The sequence below is a fragment of the Lontra canadensis genome, unplaced genomic scaffold (assembly GCF_010015895.1).
Source record: "Lontra canadensis isolate GAN:19392208 unplaced genomic scaffold, GSC_riverotter_1.0 scaffold55, whole genome shotgun sequence".
NCBI classification, from domain to species: domain Eukaryota; kingdom Metazoa; phylum Chordata; class Mammalia; order Carnivora; family Mustelidae; genus Lontra; species Lontra canadensis.
The window spans coordinates 6,578,382-6,598,106 of NW_022631049.1; the positions used below are offsets into that span (position 1 = coordinate 6,578,382).

Genomic DNA, 19,725 nt, shown 5'->3' on the forward strand with positions numbered 1-19,725 from the left:
ATCAATCAATCAAATGCAAGACCTTCCTAAAGACAAGGGGGCTATGAATTAAGCCAGAAGTAGCACTCAGAGTTCTGACACTGGAGGTGGCAGTGGAGTCGCCTGCCTGATAAAATTCTGAAAGATTCATTCCAGAGCCACAGGACTCGCTATCTCATCTGTCTGTCTCAGACACACTCGCAGGCACGCACACACTCCTTTGCAAATATTTCTTATAAAAACAAAGGAGGAAACACGGAGAGAGTAATATCCCTGCATTCTCATGTTGCCAGGTGATTCTCAGAACGTATTGTACGATTTCAATATACTGAAATCGCCGTGTAGCAGACGTGTAAGCGGACGGCGTTTAGCATGCAGATTACTGGACACCTTCACACTGGGAAGTAGGTCTTCTGCTTTGTTGACCAACACTGGAGGAGTGGCTTCCTCTGGAAGGCCGTGTCCCTGCCAGAACTCGGGGTGCACTGCTTCGTGGACAAGCCTTGTAGGCTGATGCCCTGAGGACCAGTGACCACCCCCCAGCAGCCACACAGACATCCTGAGGAAAGCCGGACAGGTAGAGGATGGGTGGCGGTAGAAATCCAGAGCACTGGGCTTCTGTCCCTGTCAAGGAAGGGGGTGTGTGTTTGTGGCCCACCTGAATGCAGGAGATTGCAAACACCAACCCCGAGGGAGCATTCCCAACAAGGGAGGCTCTGCATGGCTTATCTCTGACCTGGGCCTGGGTCCTGCAGATGACAGGCAGCCCGTGGGCACCATCTCCGGAGTGTCTTAAAATGGAAATTTTTGCTTCAATAAACTGGGTCTCTGAACAAAGACAGAGGCATCTGACCAGTATTTACTTTGCCACTCCCCCTCCTGCTACTGCCCCGTCTTTGTTCTTTGGTCCCTCCACACTCAGCTGAGGCTCCAGGAGGAGAGCCAGTGAACAGCCCCCACCCCCGGGGGTGGGGGTAGTGCTGGGAGCTGGGAGCTGCGGGTGGGGGTGAGGGAGGCCCGGATTCCAGGCTGCAAATGCCAGCAGGCTCAGCGGCTGACTCCCGAGTCACTGATGAAGATGAAAAGGCTGTGAAGTGAATTTCACGTAGAAGAGCAGGGAAGGCAGGGTTCACAAGGCCTAGTGGGACCCTCCCTTCCTCCACCCTGGCTTAGCAATGGCTCACTCCTCCCCAACCCCCTGTAAAGAAATAGAGTCTCAAGACCAAAATCAGCAAATAGAACAGAGAGAAAACATCCTTTGTGTCACTGCCTTCGAGCCATCCCTGGCAGTTTAGTTGGCATAATTTCCTTCCAGGCTTTTCTTGGAGGAGCTAGGTTTGCCAGTGCACCATCTTGGACAGAACCTGACAAGGATACACGCCACTAACCCTCATAATTCTGTCTTATTTCCTGGGCTCTAACTTCCTGGTTCCACCATTTACTATATCAGATTTTAAGCAAGTGACTTAACTCCTCCATACTTTATTGCTTGGCAAAATGAAGATCATAACTGCACCTGTCCTACAGGGCTGTTGTAAGAAGTGGAACCAGCAAATAATACACATTGGTTGCTTATGACAGTGTCCAACACCATATCATTTGGCCATATAGCATTCATTATTGCTTTACTAGCTGAAAATCTCCACCCAATAATATATTATTTAAGTCAGTTCCTACTGCTGAAGTTGTTCCCAACATTTTCCTATTATAAATAGTTCACCGAAAATTAAACATCTTTATGTACATACATATATATACATATATATACATATAACGTGTAACATTTCATTTCTTCGGCTAGTTTTAGAAATAAAATCAACAGATCTCAGAGTATGAACATTTTTTATGAGTCTTGATCCAGATTATCAAACTATTCACAAACTGTAAGGATTTATAATGCTATTGCAAATGTATGAGGATGGCAATTTAATTACATATTTGCAAGTAACAAGCACTATCATGAAAGAATTGGAGGCAATAATTTATGAGCTCATAATCCTAAGAAGAAAACTTGATAAATTATGTGCTAATTTGAAATTTATTTTTCTGTTTTTGCCAAGCACAGGAGTGGCTCTAAGATTTCAACTTTTGGGATATTTACTATACCCTCTGTATGGGGTCTGTGCTGGCCCTGGGAAGCCCCAGGACGTTTTTCTTTGGTGTAAAGAAGGAGGCAGTCATCACAGCAGTGAGTCTTACTTCTGAACAGTGCTGCCCGCGTACAGAGCATTTCTGCATTCTCTCCTTTGGTCCTCACTACGATCCTGCTTTCATTTAAACTATGAGAACTTTAAAGCTCAAAAGAATTTTAAGGTAGGCTCAAGCTACTCCAAGGAAAACAAAGCTGGAAGAACTCGGGTCTTCCATGTCCAAGGGCAATGCTGCTTCCATAGCAGCAGGATGGAGGGGAGCCGAGGCAGAGAGGAGGTACTGACGCAGAGGACCAATCAGGGACAATGTGCACTGATGGGTCAGGGCACAGAGCCGGCTCCAGGGTCAGCCTGCTCTGGAGATGAACCTTGTCCCCCCTACTCACAGTCCAAGTGACCCTCTGCAAGTTACCCACTCCCGGTCTCTGGGCCCCAGAGACACTCATTCCAGGGGCAGGACGTTAGAGGAATAACAGTTCTCCAAGGGTTTTTATAATGAGATGATACTTTGCAGATAGCTGGGTGTGACCCTAATACCTCACCTCCGCTGGCTTCTAAATGCTGAGCTTAACAGTTCAGCATAACTCAGGGATTAGCGTCTTTTTAGAGGCCACAGCCTGCCAAACTGAGTGGTTACAAAGTAATGGATCTGCCGGGCTTCCTTGCAGTAGTTGGCATTTTCTGTTCTGTCTAGTTAGCTTTGCAACAGCAAATGGGGATAGTCCCTGGGGATTTCTGACAGATGGACAGATGCACAGCAAATGAATGCCTGTATATTATAGAGTCTGATACCTTGCAAGGGGGAGAGAAGTATGAACTACAGCAAAATGAAAATTGTGTCTCTCTAGCTCAGCAGGAGAAAAAGTCACTTGATTCTTTAGGTTGGTTCCCCTCTACTTTATCATCTAGACTTAAGACAGGGTGAAATTCCTTTCACCCTTTGCTTTGGAGACATCTACTGCAAAACAGAAGCTGTAACTCCCAACGTCAGTTCCTAGTGCTGGTGGAGAAATAAAATCACCTAGCAGTAACGACCGCCACCTTGTGGTCATACATGAAACTACCGCTAGGGAAAAGACCCCACCAGTGCTTAAGGCCTGCTGAACACTGAGGAGTTCCGTGTGGCCACCAATAATTTGTTATATCGTATAATTTATACTTTTCTAGAAAATTCTGCACTGTTTATGCTATTTTCATTGGGCTCTCAATCTGTTCCAGGTTTATTCTTGTTCTACTCTGCCATAACACAATCTGTGTTGAGACCTCAGTCTGTTTCATGGAAGCACGGGGATTTCCTTTTGCAATATGGAGTTGTGTGAGACACTTCCCTATTTGTTCGTTAGATATCTTGAAACAACAGCCACTGCACGACCAGACTAAATTCACTAATGGCCTGTCAACTGTCTGATTCAAAGGCCAGTAAAAATCATCTAACTTAATGTCATAGAAAACTACCCACTCTTTGGCTCAGACCCTGGACAGATGATTTGAGGGTAACCGTGTCCGATTCATGGTATGAGCCGGAGTCTCAAGCTGGAAAATGTCGGCAGACAACTGGTAATCAACGAATGGTACCATCTTTCCTGACAAGAGTGTTTTCAAGCCTGAGCTGTCACCCTATTCCCTTCCGAGGTAACAGCTGGATGAGAGAGATGAGGACAGGGAAGGTCTTTTTGTAGGCAAAGCACAGAGCACAGGAAATCAAATTTCTAGGGTTCTCCAGGAAGTAGGAGGAGGAGCACAAGGAAAGCTCCAGAGGAGCCTTGGTCCTCAGAGATGGGCAGCCCAGAATCAGACAAGGCAGCAGGGGCTGGCTGTGTGGGCTCCAGGGCCTTTGGAATGAACCAAAGACCAGGAGGTGAGGAGGGTGTGGCTCCCTGGAGTCCAGAGTACAGGGGAAGAAGGAAGCAGTACAGGGGCAGCTGGGACCTGTGTAGCTATTGGCTGATGCCCCAGCTCCTTCTAGTATGCTCGGATGGCATGGGAGTGGGTGCCTCCAGTATACCCTCACCTCTCCCAGCTCCCAGCCTTCCCCAGCCCACCCCTCCTCCAGGTCACACGTGGTCCATAACAGCACAGATTTGAACACAGGTGACGCTCAAGTATCTGTGAACACTCAGCCTCGCTCAGTCAGAGGAATGCCAATGAGAACGCTGAAGAAACCATTTGTTTCAAACTCTCCGGTCATCAACATAATAGACTGCATGGCAGAATGGTATGGTGGAGGCAAGAGGCCTCCCACAGCTGGGAGAGAAGAGTCTGGGCTTTGCAGGCAGACCACCTGGGGCCCAAACCTCTGTCTCTTAGAAGTTAAACGTCTTTAGGCCTCAGTCTCCTTATCTGGAAAATGAGAGCAGTGCTAACCTTACTTCACAGGGCCACTCAAAGGATTTAATGAGACAATGCTCATAGACACTTAGAACAGTGCCTGGTATATAGGTGACAAAATGTTAGCCACCTTTCACTGCTATGGGGAAGGAGGCTGATGGGACTCAGTCCCAATTTTCAATGTACACACCACTGGCCAAGTGATACCACTTCTAGTTGTGTGTCTTAGACAAAAAATAGAACAGTATGTAAAGACAAAAATACAAGGGGGCTCAATGCAACATTGATTGGAAGAAAAGACTAGGTACAACCTATAGGAAACAAGTTAAATTGTGTCAGGGTCTTTTTAAATATTTAAAAATTTAAATTTAAAAATTTAAAAATATGGCAGCTAGATATGTACAAATATGACACAATCTCCAAGATCTATTGTTACATTAAAAGACTAAGGTATACATTACATTAAAAGACAAAGTATGCTACCATTTGTGTTTAAATAAAAAAAAATTAAATGCATGTATGTGTTGTGGGTGTACGCTTTCATGTGCAAAAAGCTCTTTGAAAGGCAACACGTGCAATTAGTAAAAATTGTTTCTTTCAAAGAAAGGATATGGATATTTGGAGGGTGCTCCTATTACCCACTGCAGAAAGTTAGCTTTTTTAATAGTTAAAAAATACAATCTGAGGGACGCCTGGGTGGCTCAGTTGGTTAAGCGGCTGCCTTCGGCTCAGGTCATGATCCCAGCATCTTGGGATCGAGTCCCACATCGGGCTCCTTGCTCAGCGGGGAGCCTGCTTCTCCCTCTCCCTCTGCCTCTGTCTGCCTGTGCTCGCTCGCTCTCCCTCTGTCGCTGACAAATAAATAAAATCTTTAAAAAAAAAAAAATACAATCTGATATGTCATTCCTCTGTTTAAATCTCTTCCTTTTGCTCTTAGGTCTAAACTCTAAGGTCCTTAACAGAGCTTACAAGGCCCTTCCCAGCCAGGCCCAGCTCACCTCTGCCCCAGCTGTTCTCTCCATGTACCCCCAGAGGCCCCACACTCGAAGTGCACTAAGCAGTGTTCACACTTCTCGCTCTAACCACTACACCTGTGCAGGTGCTGTTCCCTAGATGGTGTGTTCACCTCCATTCTCTCTGTCTTATCATTCTAATTTGCCCTTCTGGTCCGAGCAGCTGTCACCTTCCCTAGAAAGGCACTGTAGGATCCCTGGTACAGCAGGGATGTCCCTATTCTGCCCCCACCACACCTTCCATGGCCCAGACGGCAGCAGAGGCAAGGAGCACGTCCCAGGTTCCCTTTCCCAAAATGCCTTTTGACTGGAAGAAGGTTCTGAAATATCTGCAGCAGACCTCTGGGGACCTTCTCGGGAGCCATCTTTCCTCTTTGTTGAGGGCAGAAGCCAACTTCTAAGCCCAATGCTAAAGAAAGAACAGAATGCCCTGCCCCAAGAGATGAGTCAAGGGTGGTGGGAGCCAGTCAGGATAAACCTACTTATCTTGCCTGGATACTTGCGCTTCCCACATCCTTTGTAGCTAAGGGTAAGCGGGTGACTCAAGTCTAGAAAGATTTCTTCTCTCTTTGATAAAAGGAGAGAGGCCCACAAGGCCCTTGGGCTTCTGTCCTTGTGCTTCCTCCTTCGGATGCCATCACACCAGGTGTGATGTTGAGGACTGTGGCAAATTACTTGAGACCCCATGGGGAAGAGATGCCCCATGTCACCGAACTACTAACCCAACCCTAACACTGTCACTGCCAGACTTCAAGGAAAAAGGGTTGTACTAATGAGCTTAAACTCATCCTTTCCATTTATCACACAAAGGACTCAGTGGGGTATTCTGTAAACTGCGGCCAAAAGGATTCCTCATTGTACACTGTGATCAAGTAGACAGACTTGAATCCCAGGATCAGTTCCCAGAAATCAAACAAAGGGTCCATGATGGAGGCAAGGAGCAATGTGTTGCGCCGTGACAAATTAAGTTTCCTCTCTGAACCTACCCTGATCTGAACTTTTGTGACAAGGTCATAACTAGCTCAGCATTTAGGGGTAGAGCCAAGGTCAAAGTCACCAGGATAAGCAGCCCATGACATTTACTCTGTTCTTAGATTTCCATAACCTTCACTCTGCTACAGAAGACTTATGTTCGAAGACCTTTTCAACCTTCAAGATGATCCTTCTCTAGGACACCATGACAGTAAGCAGTTAGTTCATGGATTTCAACTTTCTCCCAAAGGCCATCAGAAGTTACTGGTACCTCCATTCAGCCCTACAATGAGAGTTCATCCCTCAAAAGTCTGATGCACTTCTTTATGAAATCTTTAACATCTTATTGTCTCATCGCTTTAAGAAAGGAGGCTACTGAGGTGGTTAATGTGAGTCCTACTTACAGGGGTTTGAAAGCAGCAGAACAACTGTGTGAGGAAGGGGTGATTGCGAGCCAAGGACAGGATCCTTTTTTCCGTCATTGTGCATTCCACGTCGTCATCCTGCAAGATCACATCCTTCTTCAGCACCTTCACAGCATAGAGGTCTCCTGTTTCTTTTATTCTTGCAAGCATCACCTGTGGCAAAGCAGGAAAAGGGAGCACAGGTGTGAGAAGTCTTGAAATCCTTAGGATGTGGGAACACATGGGGCAGAACGGGCCTGGCGGTTGGCAAGTATGAGCATGAATACGTTACACGCACACTCAAACAACATACGTGTAGCATGTTAACTTTAACCCAGATGCCTCAGAAGCCAAGACTCACCTTCCCGAAACTCCCCTTCCCCAACACGCGGATGAACTCAAAGTTGTCGATACCAAGTCGGCTGGAAGAATTAACCCCGATTCCATTTCCTTCTTTGGTGTTTTCCCTGCCCTGTCGTCTTAGAGTTGACCTGGAAACGAGCTTCTGCAAAGGAGAGTAGGAAAGCAGGGAGTCAGAGGTCGCAGCATGGGCTCGAAGCAGTTATGGATGGAGAAGACCTTATCTGCCGCCTTAACTCTCAACACAGCAGATGGGGAAAGGTCCATTCAGCTTGACATGGGATCAAGTTCTGCCATTCAACACTACCTTAGTTCCAGCTCCTGGTCTGTGCTTACTATATTTTGGAAAGAATCATTTTAAAATATATTTGAGCCATCGAGAGTTTCAGTTTGAACTCAGACAGCAGTGTATAAAACAAACGCCTTAGTCTGGTCCCTCCAGTGGCTTGGTGGTTTTCCCCAGGATGGTCAGATTCAAGAGCGCCACCTGGTGTCCATGTCATTCAAAGAATGGTTTTCACTCTTTGCTCAAAGGATCTATACTAGGATGTGAATGAATGAAGCAATATTCATTACACAGTATTTAAAATTATATAAGAGAAATAAAAATTAATATAAAAACTAGAATAGTGAACAAATGTATGATGAAATGAAATACCTCTAATCAGCCCCCCCTCAAAAAATAAAAAATAAAAGCAATTACACATATACACATTAACTACCTCTACACTTGATTAATTTTGAAAAATATAATAAAATTGTGATTTCATAATGGACATTTTTATTTAACACTCTGTAATGTGTATTTTCCATAACCTTCAAGAACATGAGTTTTCAGGGCTGTCCTGTATTCTGTTTTAGGGATGGATATATCCCAGTTTATTCATTGATTCCCCTGCATATTGGAAACAGGTGATCTCCCATCTTTTGCCAGTTTCAATAACAGCATCATGAACATCCTTGCAGGCGAATCTTCAAAGCAGGGTGATTAACAGTCTATTGCTCTCAAGCAAGCCGCCTGGGTTGAAATCACAGTTCAGTAACCTAATCCTGTATCTTTGGGCAAGTTACCAACCCACCGTCTCTGGGCCTCAGTTTCTTCTAACAAAGAGGATGTTACAGCACCTGCCACACAAAATATTATGAGGAATGAAAGAAAGCACATAGAGCACTTAGATCGGTGCCTGGCAGGTTCAATACACGGGAACTGAGCTGCTGTCATTATCATCATGATCACAAGCATCCTCTATTTTCTTATGATAACTTCCTGGAAATGCAATCTTTGAAGCCAAAAATGTTAATCTTCAAGACTCTTGATACACAGTCAACTGGCTCTCTGGAAAGGCTGATGACCAGCACAACCAGGGCCCCTTCCAGTCCCACCATACTCAACCAGAAATAGGGGTGGCCTCCCCCATGGATAACCCCGTCTCACTGGTCCAAGTCCAGCCACAGCGAGGAGGGAGCTCCCTAAGGGCAAGATGACTTGCAGAGGTCCACCTTGGGACATGCAAGACAAGCTACCTTGTCTTTGGATCTAGACAATAGATCTAAAGTCTAACGCTCTGAAGCTTTGCCCTAGTTAGCTGAGAAACCCCAGCTTATCTGGAACAACTTCTAAGTAAAGTTTTCAACAAACAACAACTGTGCAGTTGCTCAAAGCTGTAAGGCTTTGACTTACTCAACCCAATAAAACAGTGATTACATATATAAAATGGATCATCTTTAAAAATCCCATTGTTTTTTAGTAGTTTCTCCCCCCAGGTCTCCGATCATAAATATTTCAAAGATAGAAAAACTTTACTAGCCTGAGTCTCACTTCCTCCACTTAAATACTTCCTCTGCTTGGGCTAGAAAACTCTAAGACAGTATTTCTCAAAAAAATTTTTTAACCCATTCTTCTCTTTGGATAGACTTAAGAATTCTGTTTCATGTTGTGCTGTCCAATGACAGGTAATTTTGGCTTTTCCACTTTTAAATATAACATTAAGGATCCTTGGTTCAAGTGACAAATGACAAGTGGCATTCCCCATTCTACAACTTGTGCCACACGGCCTATCTTATTCCCATGACATTTTAGGAGCACTGGTGCAGGCCAAAATCCTTAATCTGTGCCATTTGGGAACAGCCATCCCACACATTAGAAATCCCCCTCCTGGTGTTGGCAACCTGCCTGTCTGTCCATGGTGTAGACATTACACTTTGCTGATGCTTCCCTGAAATAAAGGAATACAATTTCACTTCAAGTCCCTAATCAACCAGTAATAAGGAAAATGGGATGGTGAGTACAGACATTTTCTGAATAACCAAGAACTTCACAGTGATTGTGCTTCCCCTCCTAAGAACTCACAAAGATATTTAACAGGGAAGTCTAGAATTTTCCTAAACCGGATATGAGGCTACAGCTTTCACACACCACGACAGGGGCCACGGCTCTTTCCCAGCGCTCTGTAGTCTCCAGCCAGGAAGGCAGCAAGAGGACACAGGCCTGGGAAGTGGTCGAGGCTCTAAGGGTCAACAGCGAGTGGAGGTCACTCAGGGAGGCTGTGAGACAAAACATGCCCAAAGCAACAGACAACTCCACCCACTCCCAAGAGCAGAGAGGAAGGAACTCCTGTTTGTTGCTGAACTTGAGAGATAAATGCACAATCCACAAACAAAAGCTGCAGAAAGGGTGAGACTCCAGAGCTGGGGAGAATCTCAGAGATCGAGCTCAACCCCTTTGGAGAGGAGGAAGCTGAGGCCCGTAGCCGCCAGTCAACTCTCCTGCCTGGGCCCCGGCAAAGAGGGTAACCCAAGGCCCTGGACTCAGAGCTTCACCACACCACACCGACAGGAAGCTAATTAAAAAAAAAAAAAAAATCCTCCTTCTACTTCCTGCTACATCTGCATGCTTGTGATTTCTTGTCCCATCATTGTATAAAGAACCTTTTTTGTGGGACAAAATGGTCTTTAAAAATACAATAAATCTGTTTATTGTGTTTGTTGAGATTAGGAACTTGGATCATGCCGCATGCGTTCATTCGGACTCACCACATCTGAACAACTTCTAAATTACAATACGTCGAAGAAAGCCAAGTCTCACCGAGGTTGGAGAAATATTTCCGGGCTGGAGGCCCATCCCGGCCAGGGTCTTGGCAAGCTCCACCGCGTTGACCCCGCAGTTCGGGGCCACATTCGCCTGGCATCGGATGTGGACATTCATCTTACAGACTGGAGGGGGGCGGGAAAGAGAAGGGAATCCAGGTTCAGCAAGGAGCCAAGTCAACATATGCTGCAAAAAAGAACTTTAATAACCTGAAAGATTAGGCCAGGGGAATGATCCAGGCAGAACTATGCCATCCTCTTGTTAAACTGGACTTGCGCTCAAAACAAACCCTGACGTTGCTCCCCTGCTGGTTTACACAGCGGCAGCAAGCCTGGCATGCTGACGATAACACACTTCAGATGCACTTTTTTGACATTTACCTTGATCCTGTGTAAGAGTCATTGCCGATTTAACAGCAAGACTCAATACAGAAATCAAAATGTTCATCACCGTGACATTTCAGTCAATTAACTAACAAGGAATCGTACCAACTGACTTTATGCTTTTCCTTGGATCGCTCAATAAAAGGTGGCAATCTCCATGCCACGTAGAGATGGCTGTTCAAACAGGAGGGGAATGCTGTTTCTGAGAGAAAAGCCTCCAAGTGAAGCTCGCTTTCTGAGTGCTCTTGTGGTCGGGGAGCCCTGGCGGCCCAGGGCACAACATCCTGTGAGCCTCTGGTTCTCAGGGCTTGCAGCCGGTGGGTATATCTCATGGGGGGGCAAAGCGAGTTTTTTTTAAAGGTCAAAATAAACAGCAGTTGGAAAAGGAGAGGGGAGCAGGTACATTCCTGGTACATAGAAAACAGACTTGGGCTGATGAAGGGACCCGAGGTTTCATCAGCAGGAAGCTCGGACACAGTTTCCTCACGTGGGCCCAGCGGATGGGAGGCAGAAGTGAAAGAGTGGGCAACAAATTCCCATATCTGGGGTGTCAACCCAGCTCTGGAAGCAAGCCCGGATCTGGGTTTGGGGGGTCTGAATGTGATTTAGGGTGCCCTCTTTAAGAGAAAGAATATCAGTCCAGTGGAGAGCTGTGAAGGGACCCTTGCAAGGGAGAGCCCCTGAGGCTGAAGCCTCAGTAGCTCTTCTTGGGAAATCCCCCGCTCTCAGGAAGGCGGCTGCGGTGCCCTTTCTAAGGTACCAGTGACAATAAAAGAGAAGAGTACAGGAGATGGCTCACTGTCTGTGCGCTACCCACCCACCCCCACCCCAGGCCACGAGGCCCAAGAACAAGGTGGTGGAGCCCCACGCATGGCTCTGCATGTCGGCAACAACCAGACAAGAGCAGGAAGTGACTTTTGCCATGAAACCCACGCCCAGAGGAGACCACCCAGCTTAAGATCAGGCAGGGCCTGAACCAAAGCCATGCATGAGCTAGTCGCTGGTTGGGTTGAAAAAGAATTACTTCATGTATCTAGGAAAAAAATGAATTATGAAATGATGTTCTCAAGAGATGAAAGGCTTTGCAAGGGGCCAGTCCCCTTCTGTTGGCAGAAGCAGGCTCGGTAAGTGCAGGCAGCCGACGGACACTGTCCGGCTGCACTGACATCAACTTGGCCTCCCCCAGAGACTGAGGATTTATCTAAAGCTTCAGGCCGAAATCCGCCTGTATTCCTGCAGGGGGCTGCACCCCATGACAGCTGGATTGTTACAGCAATACCCAAGAGAAAATGACTCAACAGCTCCCCAACTCCTAACAGGAGGGGAATCACCCCTTGCTCTCAGAATCTTGGCGAAGGCAAAAGCTCCACTGGGCACAGTTAGTGGCGTGCAAGTCCACGGCCAAAGCCGAAACATCCTTCACCCCACCTACCTCTCCAATCTCTATCAGTCTCTTCGAGGAGACCCAGGGCAGCTCTCACTGGGCTTTGACTCAGGTCCTGCTCTTTTCTGGGAAGGTCACTAGACCTACTCTCCTGCCAGTTCTCACTCATAACTGAAGTCTCTCTTTTGGTCACCTCACCTCCTACCACCTTCCATTTCGGACCAAGATCCCACTTTTCCCTCTTTCAAATACCCATGCCAATACACAGCAACTAGCAGGCCCTCAGCACGAAGCAGCTGAGAGCCAGCTAGACAGAACACTGAATTTAACAACTGACTGGAGCTACAGCTGGAAGTCTTTGGACCAGAGGTGACTCCCCGTACATGGCTGACAAGGAATATATAGGCCTAGAACTACGAAGACCTAATTCACAAAGTGTCTAAAACTATCGGTGCCAGCTCAGAAGCCGCGCCGGCAGAATTCCGAGAGCTCGCGGCGCGGTGTTCCCATGAAGTGGGCACCCAGCACCCCAGCATCTCACTTTTACACTGCAGTCCTTGTCGCATGATCCCCCAGAGCAGCGAGCCGCAGTGATCGCAGAAGGTTGGCACTTTGTAGTTGTGGATGCTGAACTTGTGCGGGATGTTGATTCCGAACCTCTGTTCAGCAATCTACAAAAAAAGAAGCAGAAGGACGAGAGCTAGGCCGTGCCAACATCTTTGACAGAAACCGTAACAGGAGCTCCCCAAACGCAATGTGTTACCATGACACCTGAGCTGGGGAGATTACTGCATTGTGCTCTGGCCTTCCTCACCAGGCTGAGCACATTTTCTCATCAACAAGACTCAAAAGAAAGGGCGTAGTGGTGGGCATTAGATGGTTCACCATTTGGGGAGATAAAGAGGAATGAAAACCTTTTTTTTTGGATCACCGTTTGTATTCAGGCTGGATTTCTCTCCCTGCCAACTCCCTCGTGCCCATGTCTAGTTTCTAAACCCTTCTAACTGCAGGAGCAAACAGGTCTCTTACTGACCTTACACTCGCTGTTACCACAGGCTTTCCCAGATAGTGTGCTGGGTGGGGGCCAAGGGAAGAAGGTGGCACCCAGCAAGTACAGAACCACAGAAGGAACTCACCCCACAGCGACATCCTAGAAGCTTACTTGGCCCTCCCCAGCTGTGCCTGCCATTTGCATTTTACAATCTGAGGGCACAGGTCCTGCTTTCATCTCACAAACGCTTTCCAGCAAATAATTAGACAAGGCATACGCACTACAGTTACGTCACCATTTGAAACGACAACGTAACAAGGAGTAGGGCAATTATGACTCCTCTTGGAATTTTGCTGGTCTCTTTCTCATAAAAGCTGTGGCTCGTAGCTCTCCAAGGGACCTTTAGCAACCCTGTATGTGTCCTGTAAGCAATCCCTGAGCTCAAAGTCAGACTCCAATGCGTCTGTAAACCCACGGCTCATTGTCAGCAATGCTCCAGCTGCTTTCTGTCGCCACAGTTTAGAACGTGCCCTCCCCAGCTGAATGCAATGCGAGCGACGGGAATGAGATTCAAGCATTTATATATGGAAGTGCATCCTCCTGGAGATTTTGGAAGACACCGGAGGAGGCTAAGAGTCGCCTTATTGAGGAAGCACAATTTCCAGTTAACAAACATTTGTCACATCAGTTCTATCGTGTGGAAGCCTCACTGAAAAAGCGCATGAAGGAAATCCGGATCCCATTCTAAGACTGAGGCTGACAGAGAAGCTCGCTAGTGGAGGCTGGATTTGCACCCGAATCCTGGTGGTGTGAGGCCAAACTCAGGAATCTTTTCAGTCCTCTAAACCCCTCTCCAAATCAGAAACACTAATCGTGAAGGCTTGTAACCAGCTGATCACTTATGGGATCCACCCACGGAGACGTCATGCTACACAAGCACAGAAGTAAAAAAAGCATAATATAAAAAGGAGAGAAAATTCTATTCTGATGCCACCATTCACTTCAAGGAGTGCAGAAGGGAAGCGGAAAGGGGATGGAGCAAGGAGAGAGAGCGGGCTCGTGCCGCCACTTAGTTAGCAAAGTTCTATCTTCTTACCTTTGAATCCATTTTGTTAATGTTGTTCTGGCAAGTGCAGGCTGTAACAATTAGATGATGGCAGCGTTTATGGACGACACAGGTGCACACTAGGGAATGAAATGCATGATTATACATTCCTTGGAGGCTCACGATCTGCCAGTTCTAGTAGAGTCAACAAGGGCCACACCATGTCAAAGTGACTTGATTTGGTGTCTGGCCCACTCTATGGCATCCAGCCTTCCCATCCTTCCCACGGTCATTACCGTCCCCCTAACTCACGCCTTTGCTCACACCCAAACTAGTTGCACTCAAGTCTTGAGCCTACTTCATCTTTCCTGGCTTTCCACCTGCCCACACTCATGGCCACAGGAATCCTCTCATGGTATAATTCTGGTCACCGTGCCTCACGATCTAAACCTTCAATGGCATCTCATTGCCAATAAGTCGAGTTCAAATTTCCCAGCCAGGTTTCAGGCCCTCCAGAAGCTACCCCTAAGCTTACCTGTTACCTTTCTTTGTTCTAATAAAAACTAGACTGGTTGCTCTTCCTAGAGCAAGACTTTGCCCTCCCCTGCCCGCCCTGCATTCTCCACACAGGTTAAGAGACAACATTGTGTCATTTCTCACCCTTAGTAACAATGGGGTTGGGAAAAACAAAAATTTAGCTTCAAGATTTAAGGGTACTGATCACAAAATGGCACTACCTTTCAGTATTTTCACGTCATCTCAGAGACAAAACTTTAAACAATTCAACATTATTAGGTATCTCGGCTTTAGAAATAAAAACGTCCCCTCTGTGCTAAAATGTAGCCAAAATTTAAACCACAACCAAATACTTACAATGGGAGTGTCCCTTGATCGGCAGAGTAATCTATTACAATATTAATGAAATGTATCCTGTCTCCTCTAAATATAACCAGTCTTTAACATAAGAACAACATTAAACACATTTTTTGAAATGTTTTCTTACCTTGACATTGATAACCTTGTTTCCCAAATACTCCCCTGTTCAAGACAATAGAGAAAAGCTATCATCAGTCTACTACAGCAACAACGCCCCTATGATCATAGTACTTCAGGAAAACAAATGCATGCCATCCTCTGCTCCTTCCTGAGAAACATAATTTCAGAGAAGCAGCAAAGATGAGGTGATTTCTGAGCCCTTGTTACCACAAGACCTAGAGGATGTCCTGTGACGACCTGAATCCTCTAGCAATGTACACAGGTGGGTGTGGGTGGTCCTCATTCTGCCCACCTCCCCCTGTGGCAAAGCCCAAGTCCTCAGCTGGTCGTGTGACAAAGCCTCAGCCACAAGGGTCACTCTAGCGCCTTTTCTCACTCGCATACACATAAAGATGGGCAGGCCGTGAAGTAAACAGGTGAGCCCACCATAGCTGCCTGGCCTGAGGCACCCTCCCTCTTCCCTGTGCCCCCGTAACCCCTGGAGTCCGGGGGTGGGGACAGAAATGCTGCCACAGGATGCCTGTCAGGCCCACGGCTATCATGCTGGCCTCTCCCCAGTATATTCTCTGGGCGATGATGATATCATCCTCATTCTCATTTAACACAGACCACATTTTATTAAACCTGGAGGATGTGCCAGGCACTGAGCCAAGCCGCTGATGGGCAGCATCTCACTTAATCCTTACAAAAGTCCTGCGAGGTAGCACGCATCATGGGAAGGCTCAGAGCACAGACTCTGAAACCAGATGGCCAGGGCATGACTGGGGGCACATTGCTAACTCCCTTGAGCCATGGTTTCTTCATCTACAGAGGGCAACAATGACTGCAGTTCCTACTTCACAGGGTCTTCATTAAGGTAAAGAGAGGTGGTAATGTAAAATGCTTAGAATAGTGCCTAAAACTTTATGTTCCACATAAAAGTTTATGAGATAAGTAAAATAAAATTATCTTTATTTTACAAATAAGGAGACACTGATGGATTATATAATTTATTTAGGTTTACACAGCTAGTTGGTGATGAGATTGAATGCCAGAGTCCATACTCTTAACCACATATATGTAGCACATACAGTAATACTCTGTATGTGAGAGAGAGAAAGAGAGCATGCAAGCGAAGGCTGGTTGAGTGGGAGTTAATGTTTCCTTGGTGGAAAAAATTTAGTGAAGTTATCAAACAAGTTTCCATTGAGAACGTTAGCTGAGGTCACAGTTTGTCACCACAAATGCCCACAGGGGCAGGCAGGTCACATAAAGGAGGGAAGCAGACCGGTGTGACATGAAATGAAGACTAGCAGACCTTTCAGATCAGGAAAACCACAAGGAGAGTGGAGGACACCAACTAACTAGCCAGTGCAGATGACCATAGGAGTAGAAAATGAGCTCAAAGATGCTAGAGTTTTTCATTTTGTTCAATAGACAATGCACCAGGAACTTGTTTCTGAAGACTACAGTTGTGATGACACATCTGTCAGCAACATACCAACAGTCAGTTGTGGGTCCTTGGTTTAGACAAGGCTCTATTCTTTTTTTTTTTAATTATTTTTATTAACATATAACGTATTATATGCCCCAGGGGTGCAGATCTGTGAATCATCAGGCTTACACATTTCACAGCACTCACCATAGCCATACCCTTCCCAAAGTCCTTAACCCAGCCACGCTCTCCCTACCCCCCCACCCCCCAGGAACCCTCAGTTTGTTTGTGATTAAGAATGTCTTGGGGCACCTGGGTGGCTCAGTGGTTTAAGCCTCTGCCTTCGGCTCAGGTCATGATCCCAGGGTCCTGGGATCGAGCCCTGCATCGGGCTCTCTGCTCAGCAGGGAGTCTGTTTCCCTTCCTCTCTCTCTGCCTGCTTGTGATCTCTCTCTGTCAAATAAATAAATAAAAATCTTAAAAAAAAAAAAAAAAGAGTGTCTTATGGTTTGTCTCCCTCCTGATCCCATCTTGGGACAAGGCTCTATTTTTAATTTAAAACATCAAAAACACTAACCCTGGATCCTGACTGCTAAAAGGTAGCAGGCACTTTTAAACCAAAGTAATCAAACATATACACACACAAAAACAAAAACGAAAAAATGCAAACTCACTGATCAGTACTTGAAAAAATTACTCTGAGCCAAGTGCTTTTGACTTAAACAAAATGAGAATGGTTTGCAACACAACCAGGATTTCCCTTTATGCTATGGATACTAACCTGTCTTTTTCTCCTACAGAGATGGGTATGTATGTGTACATGTTTGGAGGTGGACGAGGGGGAATTTCCTTCTCTTTCCAAATACATGTGTTTAATGTTGGCTCTAAACAAAGGTAACTATTAACTTCAATTTATTTTACATTATAGATTTGCCACTGAAATTTCAGCTTTGGTGACGCATATAGGAAGCTATTGCCCCAATTCACCTAGAATTTCTGGGCTGTAAATTATCTCAGTTCCTAAATGCCAAGGATTATAGTATGCAATCACTGAAAGTCATTACCTTTGGCCACATACCATTAGGCTGAAGATTACTTTGTGTTTACTTTACTTACAACCAACTAAGTTCTATGACTTACCATGTGAGTCCTACTTTTTTAAAGCAATATGGTTGTCGTTTCTCTCTTACTCAGTGGCCAATTATCCAATTTATTGATTATCCATATATTGATAAGTTAGCCTTCCTAATTCATGCTCTTTAGCCAGTTCATGACTCATTAGCATTTTCCCCAATTAACTAGAAAAAGAAATAACATCTAAACCTTGGATCCGTAAATTGTTTAGACTTTTTTTTTCACTGGGAATTCAAATTACTGGGCCAACATATTGGAATAAAAGGCAAAAATCTTATCCTGAAACAACTCTCGAGAATCACACTTCCTTCTGAAACCACACACAACCTAGAGAGAAGCTCGGAGGAAGAAAGAAGCCAGGGAACCTCTTACCAGATAAACTCCCTGCAGTGAGAGCAGTAGGTGGGCTGTCTCAGGTACGTGGCCATGAACTTGTGTCCATTGATCTGGTGGACTCGCCTTCGCATAGCCCTTTGGCGCTTCCTGGTGAAATGTTTGAAGATTCGGTCTCTCTGCAGAGTGGCTGTACAATAAAAGAAAGGAAAAGAGTACGCGCAATGAAACTAGCTGTATCTAATGTAAGAGAAAGTCTAACAGCTCAAATACTCTCTAAATTGTTTCTTCTTTCTTCAAGATGCAAAACACCCCAGAACATCACCATGCTTGCCAGTGACCTTAGGGCTCTTCGTGTCTAAGGGCTGGACCTAAGTGAACTCTGAGATCCCCATTGCCCGATCATAGCTGGCTCTCCAGCACAGACCATGGATCCCCCAGGGTTCTAATGTTCCAGTATGGGACATCAGCCTGGCTTTCTAGCTCCTGTCCCACAGTGTGGGACCTCAGGGCCATCGCTGGCTAGAACTACTGGAAGTGAAGCAGATTTCTCATTATTCGCCTTTTGTTCTGCCATCCTCACAAACAGAAGGAGGAAAGGCCGCAGCACAATAACACTGCCCAAAAGCATCAGTCCAAACACCATCTCTGGAATGGGTAGAAATTAACCGGGACATAATGCAAAGTTCCTTTTCCACATTCACATTTTTAAAAATCGTTGACTCTTAGTCTGAAGAATCAAAACTGGGCACTATCTAAAGACAGCAAATTATGTCTTCCAGATAAATTATACTAGAACTTTCCCAAGGTATATGGTGACTTATGATTAATACAATAAAGATTACTCCTTCAACAATGTTTTGCAATTAGTCACTTCAATGCAAAGAAAATTCAAGAAATAATGCAAGAATAATCTGCTAAGAAATTTTAAAAACCTGGAAGAAATTGAAGATATCCATGAAAACGCAAATGACCAAAATTAAAGAGCTACATACACCAAATAGACAATTTTTTTAGAAATAAATTAGTAAGACTTTCTTAGAACTGCCTCTCAAAAATCACCCATGCCGAGATGGTTTCATGGGTGAATTATTTTTAGCCTCTAAAAACAAGATGATATTAGTATTTAAACCTGCTGCAGAAAAGAAGAGAAAAGAAAGTGCCCCATTTTTTTAAAGGGAACTATGTGATACAATCCTAGGACTAAAAGACAGAACAGATTTATCCAAAGATATATCAGAAAAAAGAAACCAGGGGTTTGTGATCATTTTTCATGTCACGGACTCCTTAGTCTAGTGAAATTTATGGATCCCTTCTTAGAGTAAATCTTTTAATCTTATATATATATGTGTGTGTGTGTGTGTATATATATATATATGATTACAAAGGAAATCAAGTATCAAAATATTAAATTTAAAGTGAGAAATATATATGTATTTTTAAGAAATTACTTAGTGTTGTACCTGATCACTCTAATAATTTTGAAGTCATGATTAGCAGCAGTTACATTTAATAGTAGTGAAGTAGGAGTTGCATTTTAAAATATCCATTAAAAATTTTTAAAAAATCTGTAAAATCTGTAATACAGTATGAAAACACCCAGGATTTCTATGGTGACAACAAACATAATTACCACTAATACTGCAGTGGGTTAGTTAACAATGGAAGAAAATGCTATATCTGCGTTACAGCTTAGTGAAAATATTTTCTTTCATCAAATTTCTGGACCAACTAACTTCTAATTATGGACT

General features: G+C 45.1%; 1 protein-coding gene across 1 annotated transcript in view; it reads right to left on the reverse strand.

Moving 5' to 3' along the window:
- Positions 1-19,725, reverse strand: part of PRKCH (protein kinase C eta) — a 225,851-nt gene that overhangs the window by 88,717 nt on the left and 117,409 nt on the right. The window contains exons 3-9 of the mRNA XM_032875251.1: positions 18,014-18,164; positions 15,101-15,135; positions 14,149-14,237; positions 12,603-12,732; positions 10,292-10,419; positions 7,208-7,351; positions 6,847-7,020 (exon numbers count right to left, since the gene is read on the reverse strand). Coding sequence (XP_032731142.1) covers positions 6,847-7,020; positions 7,208-7,351; positions 10,292-10,419; positions 12,603-12,732; positions 14,149-14,237; positions 15,101-15,135; positions 18,014-18,164 — 851 coding nt within the window. The remainder of the gene's footprint in view (positions 1-6,846; positions 7,021-7,207; positions 7,352-10,291; positions 10,420-12,602; positions 12,733-14,148; positions 14,238-15,100; positions 15,136-18,013; positions 18,165-19,725) is intronic.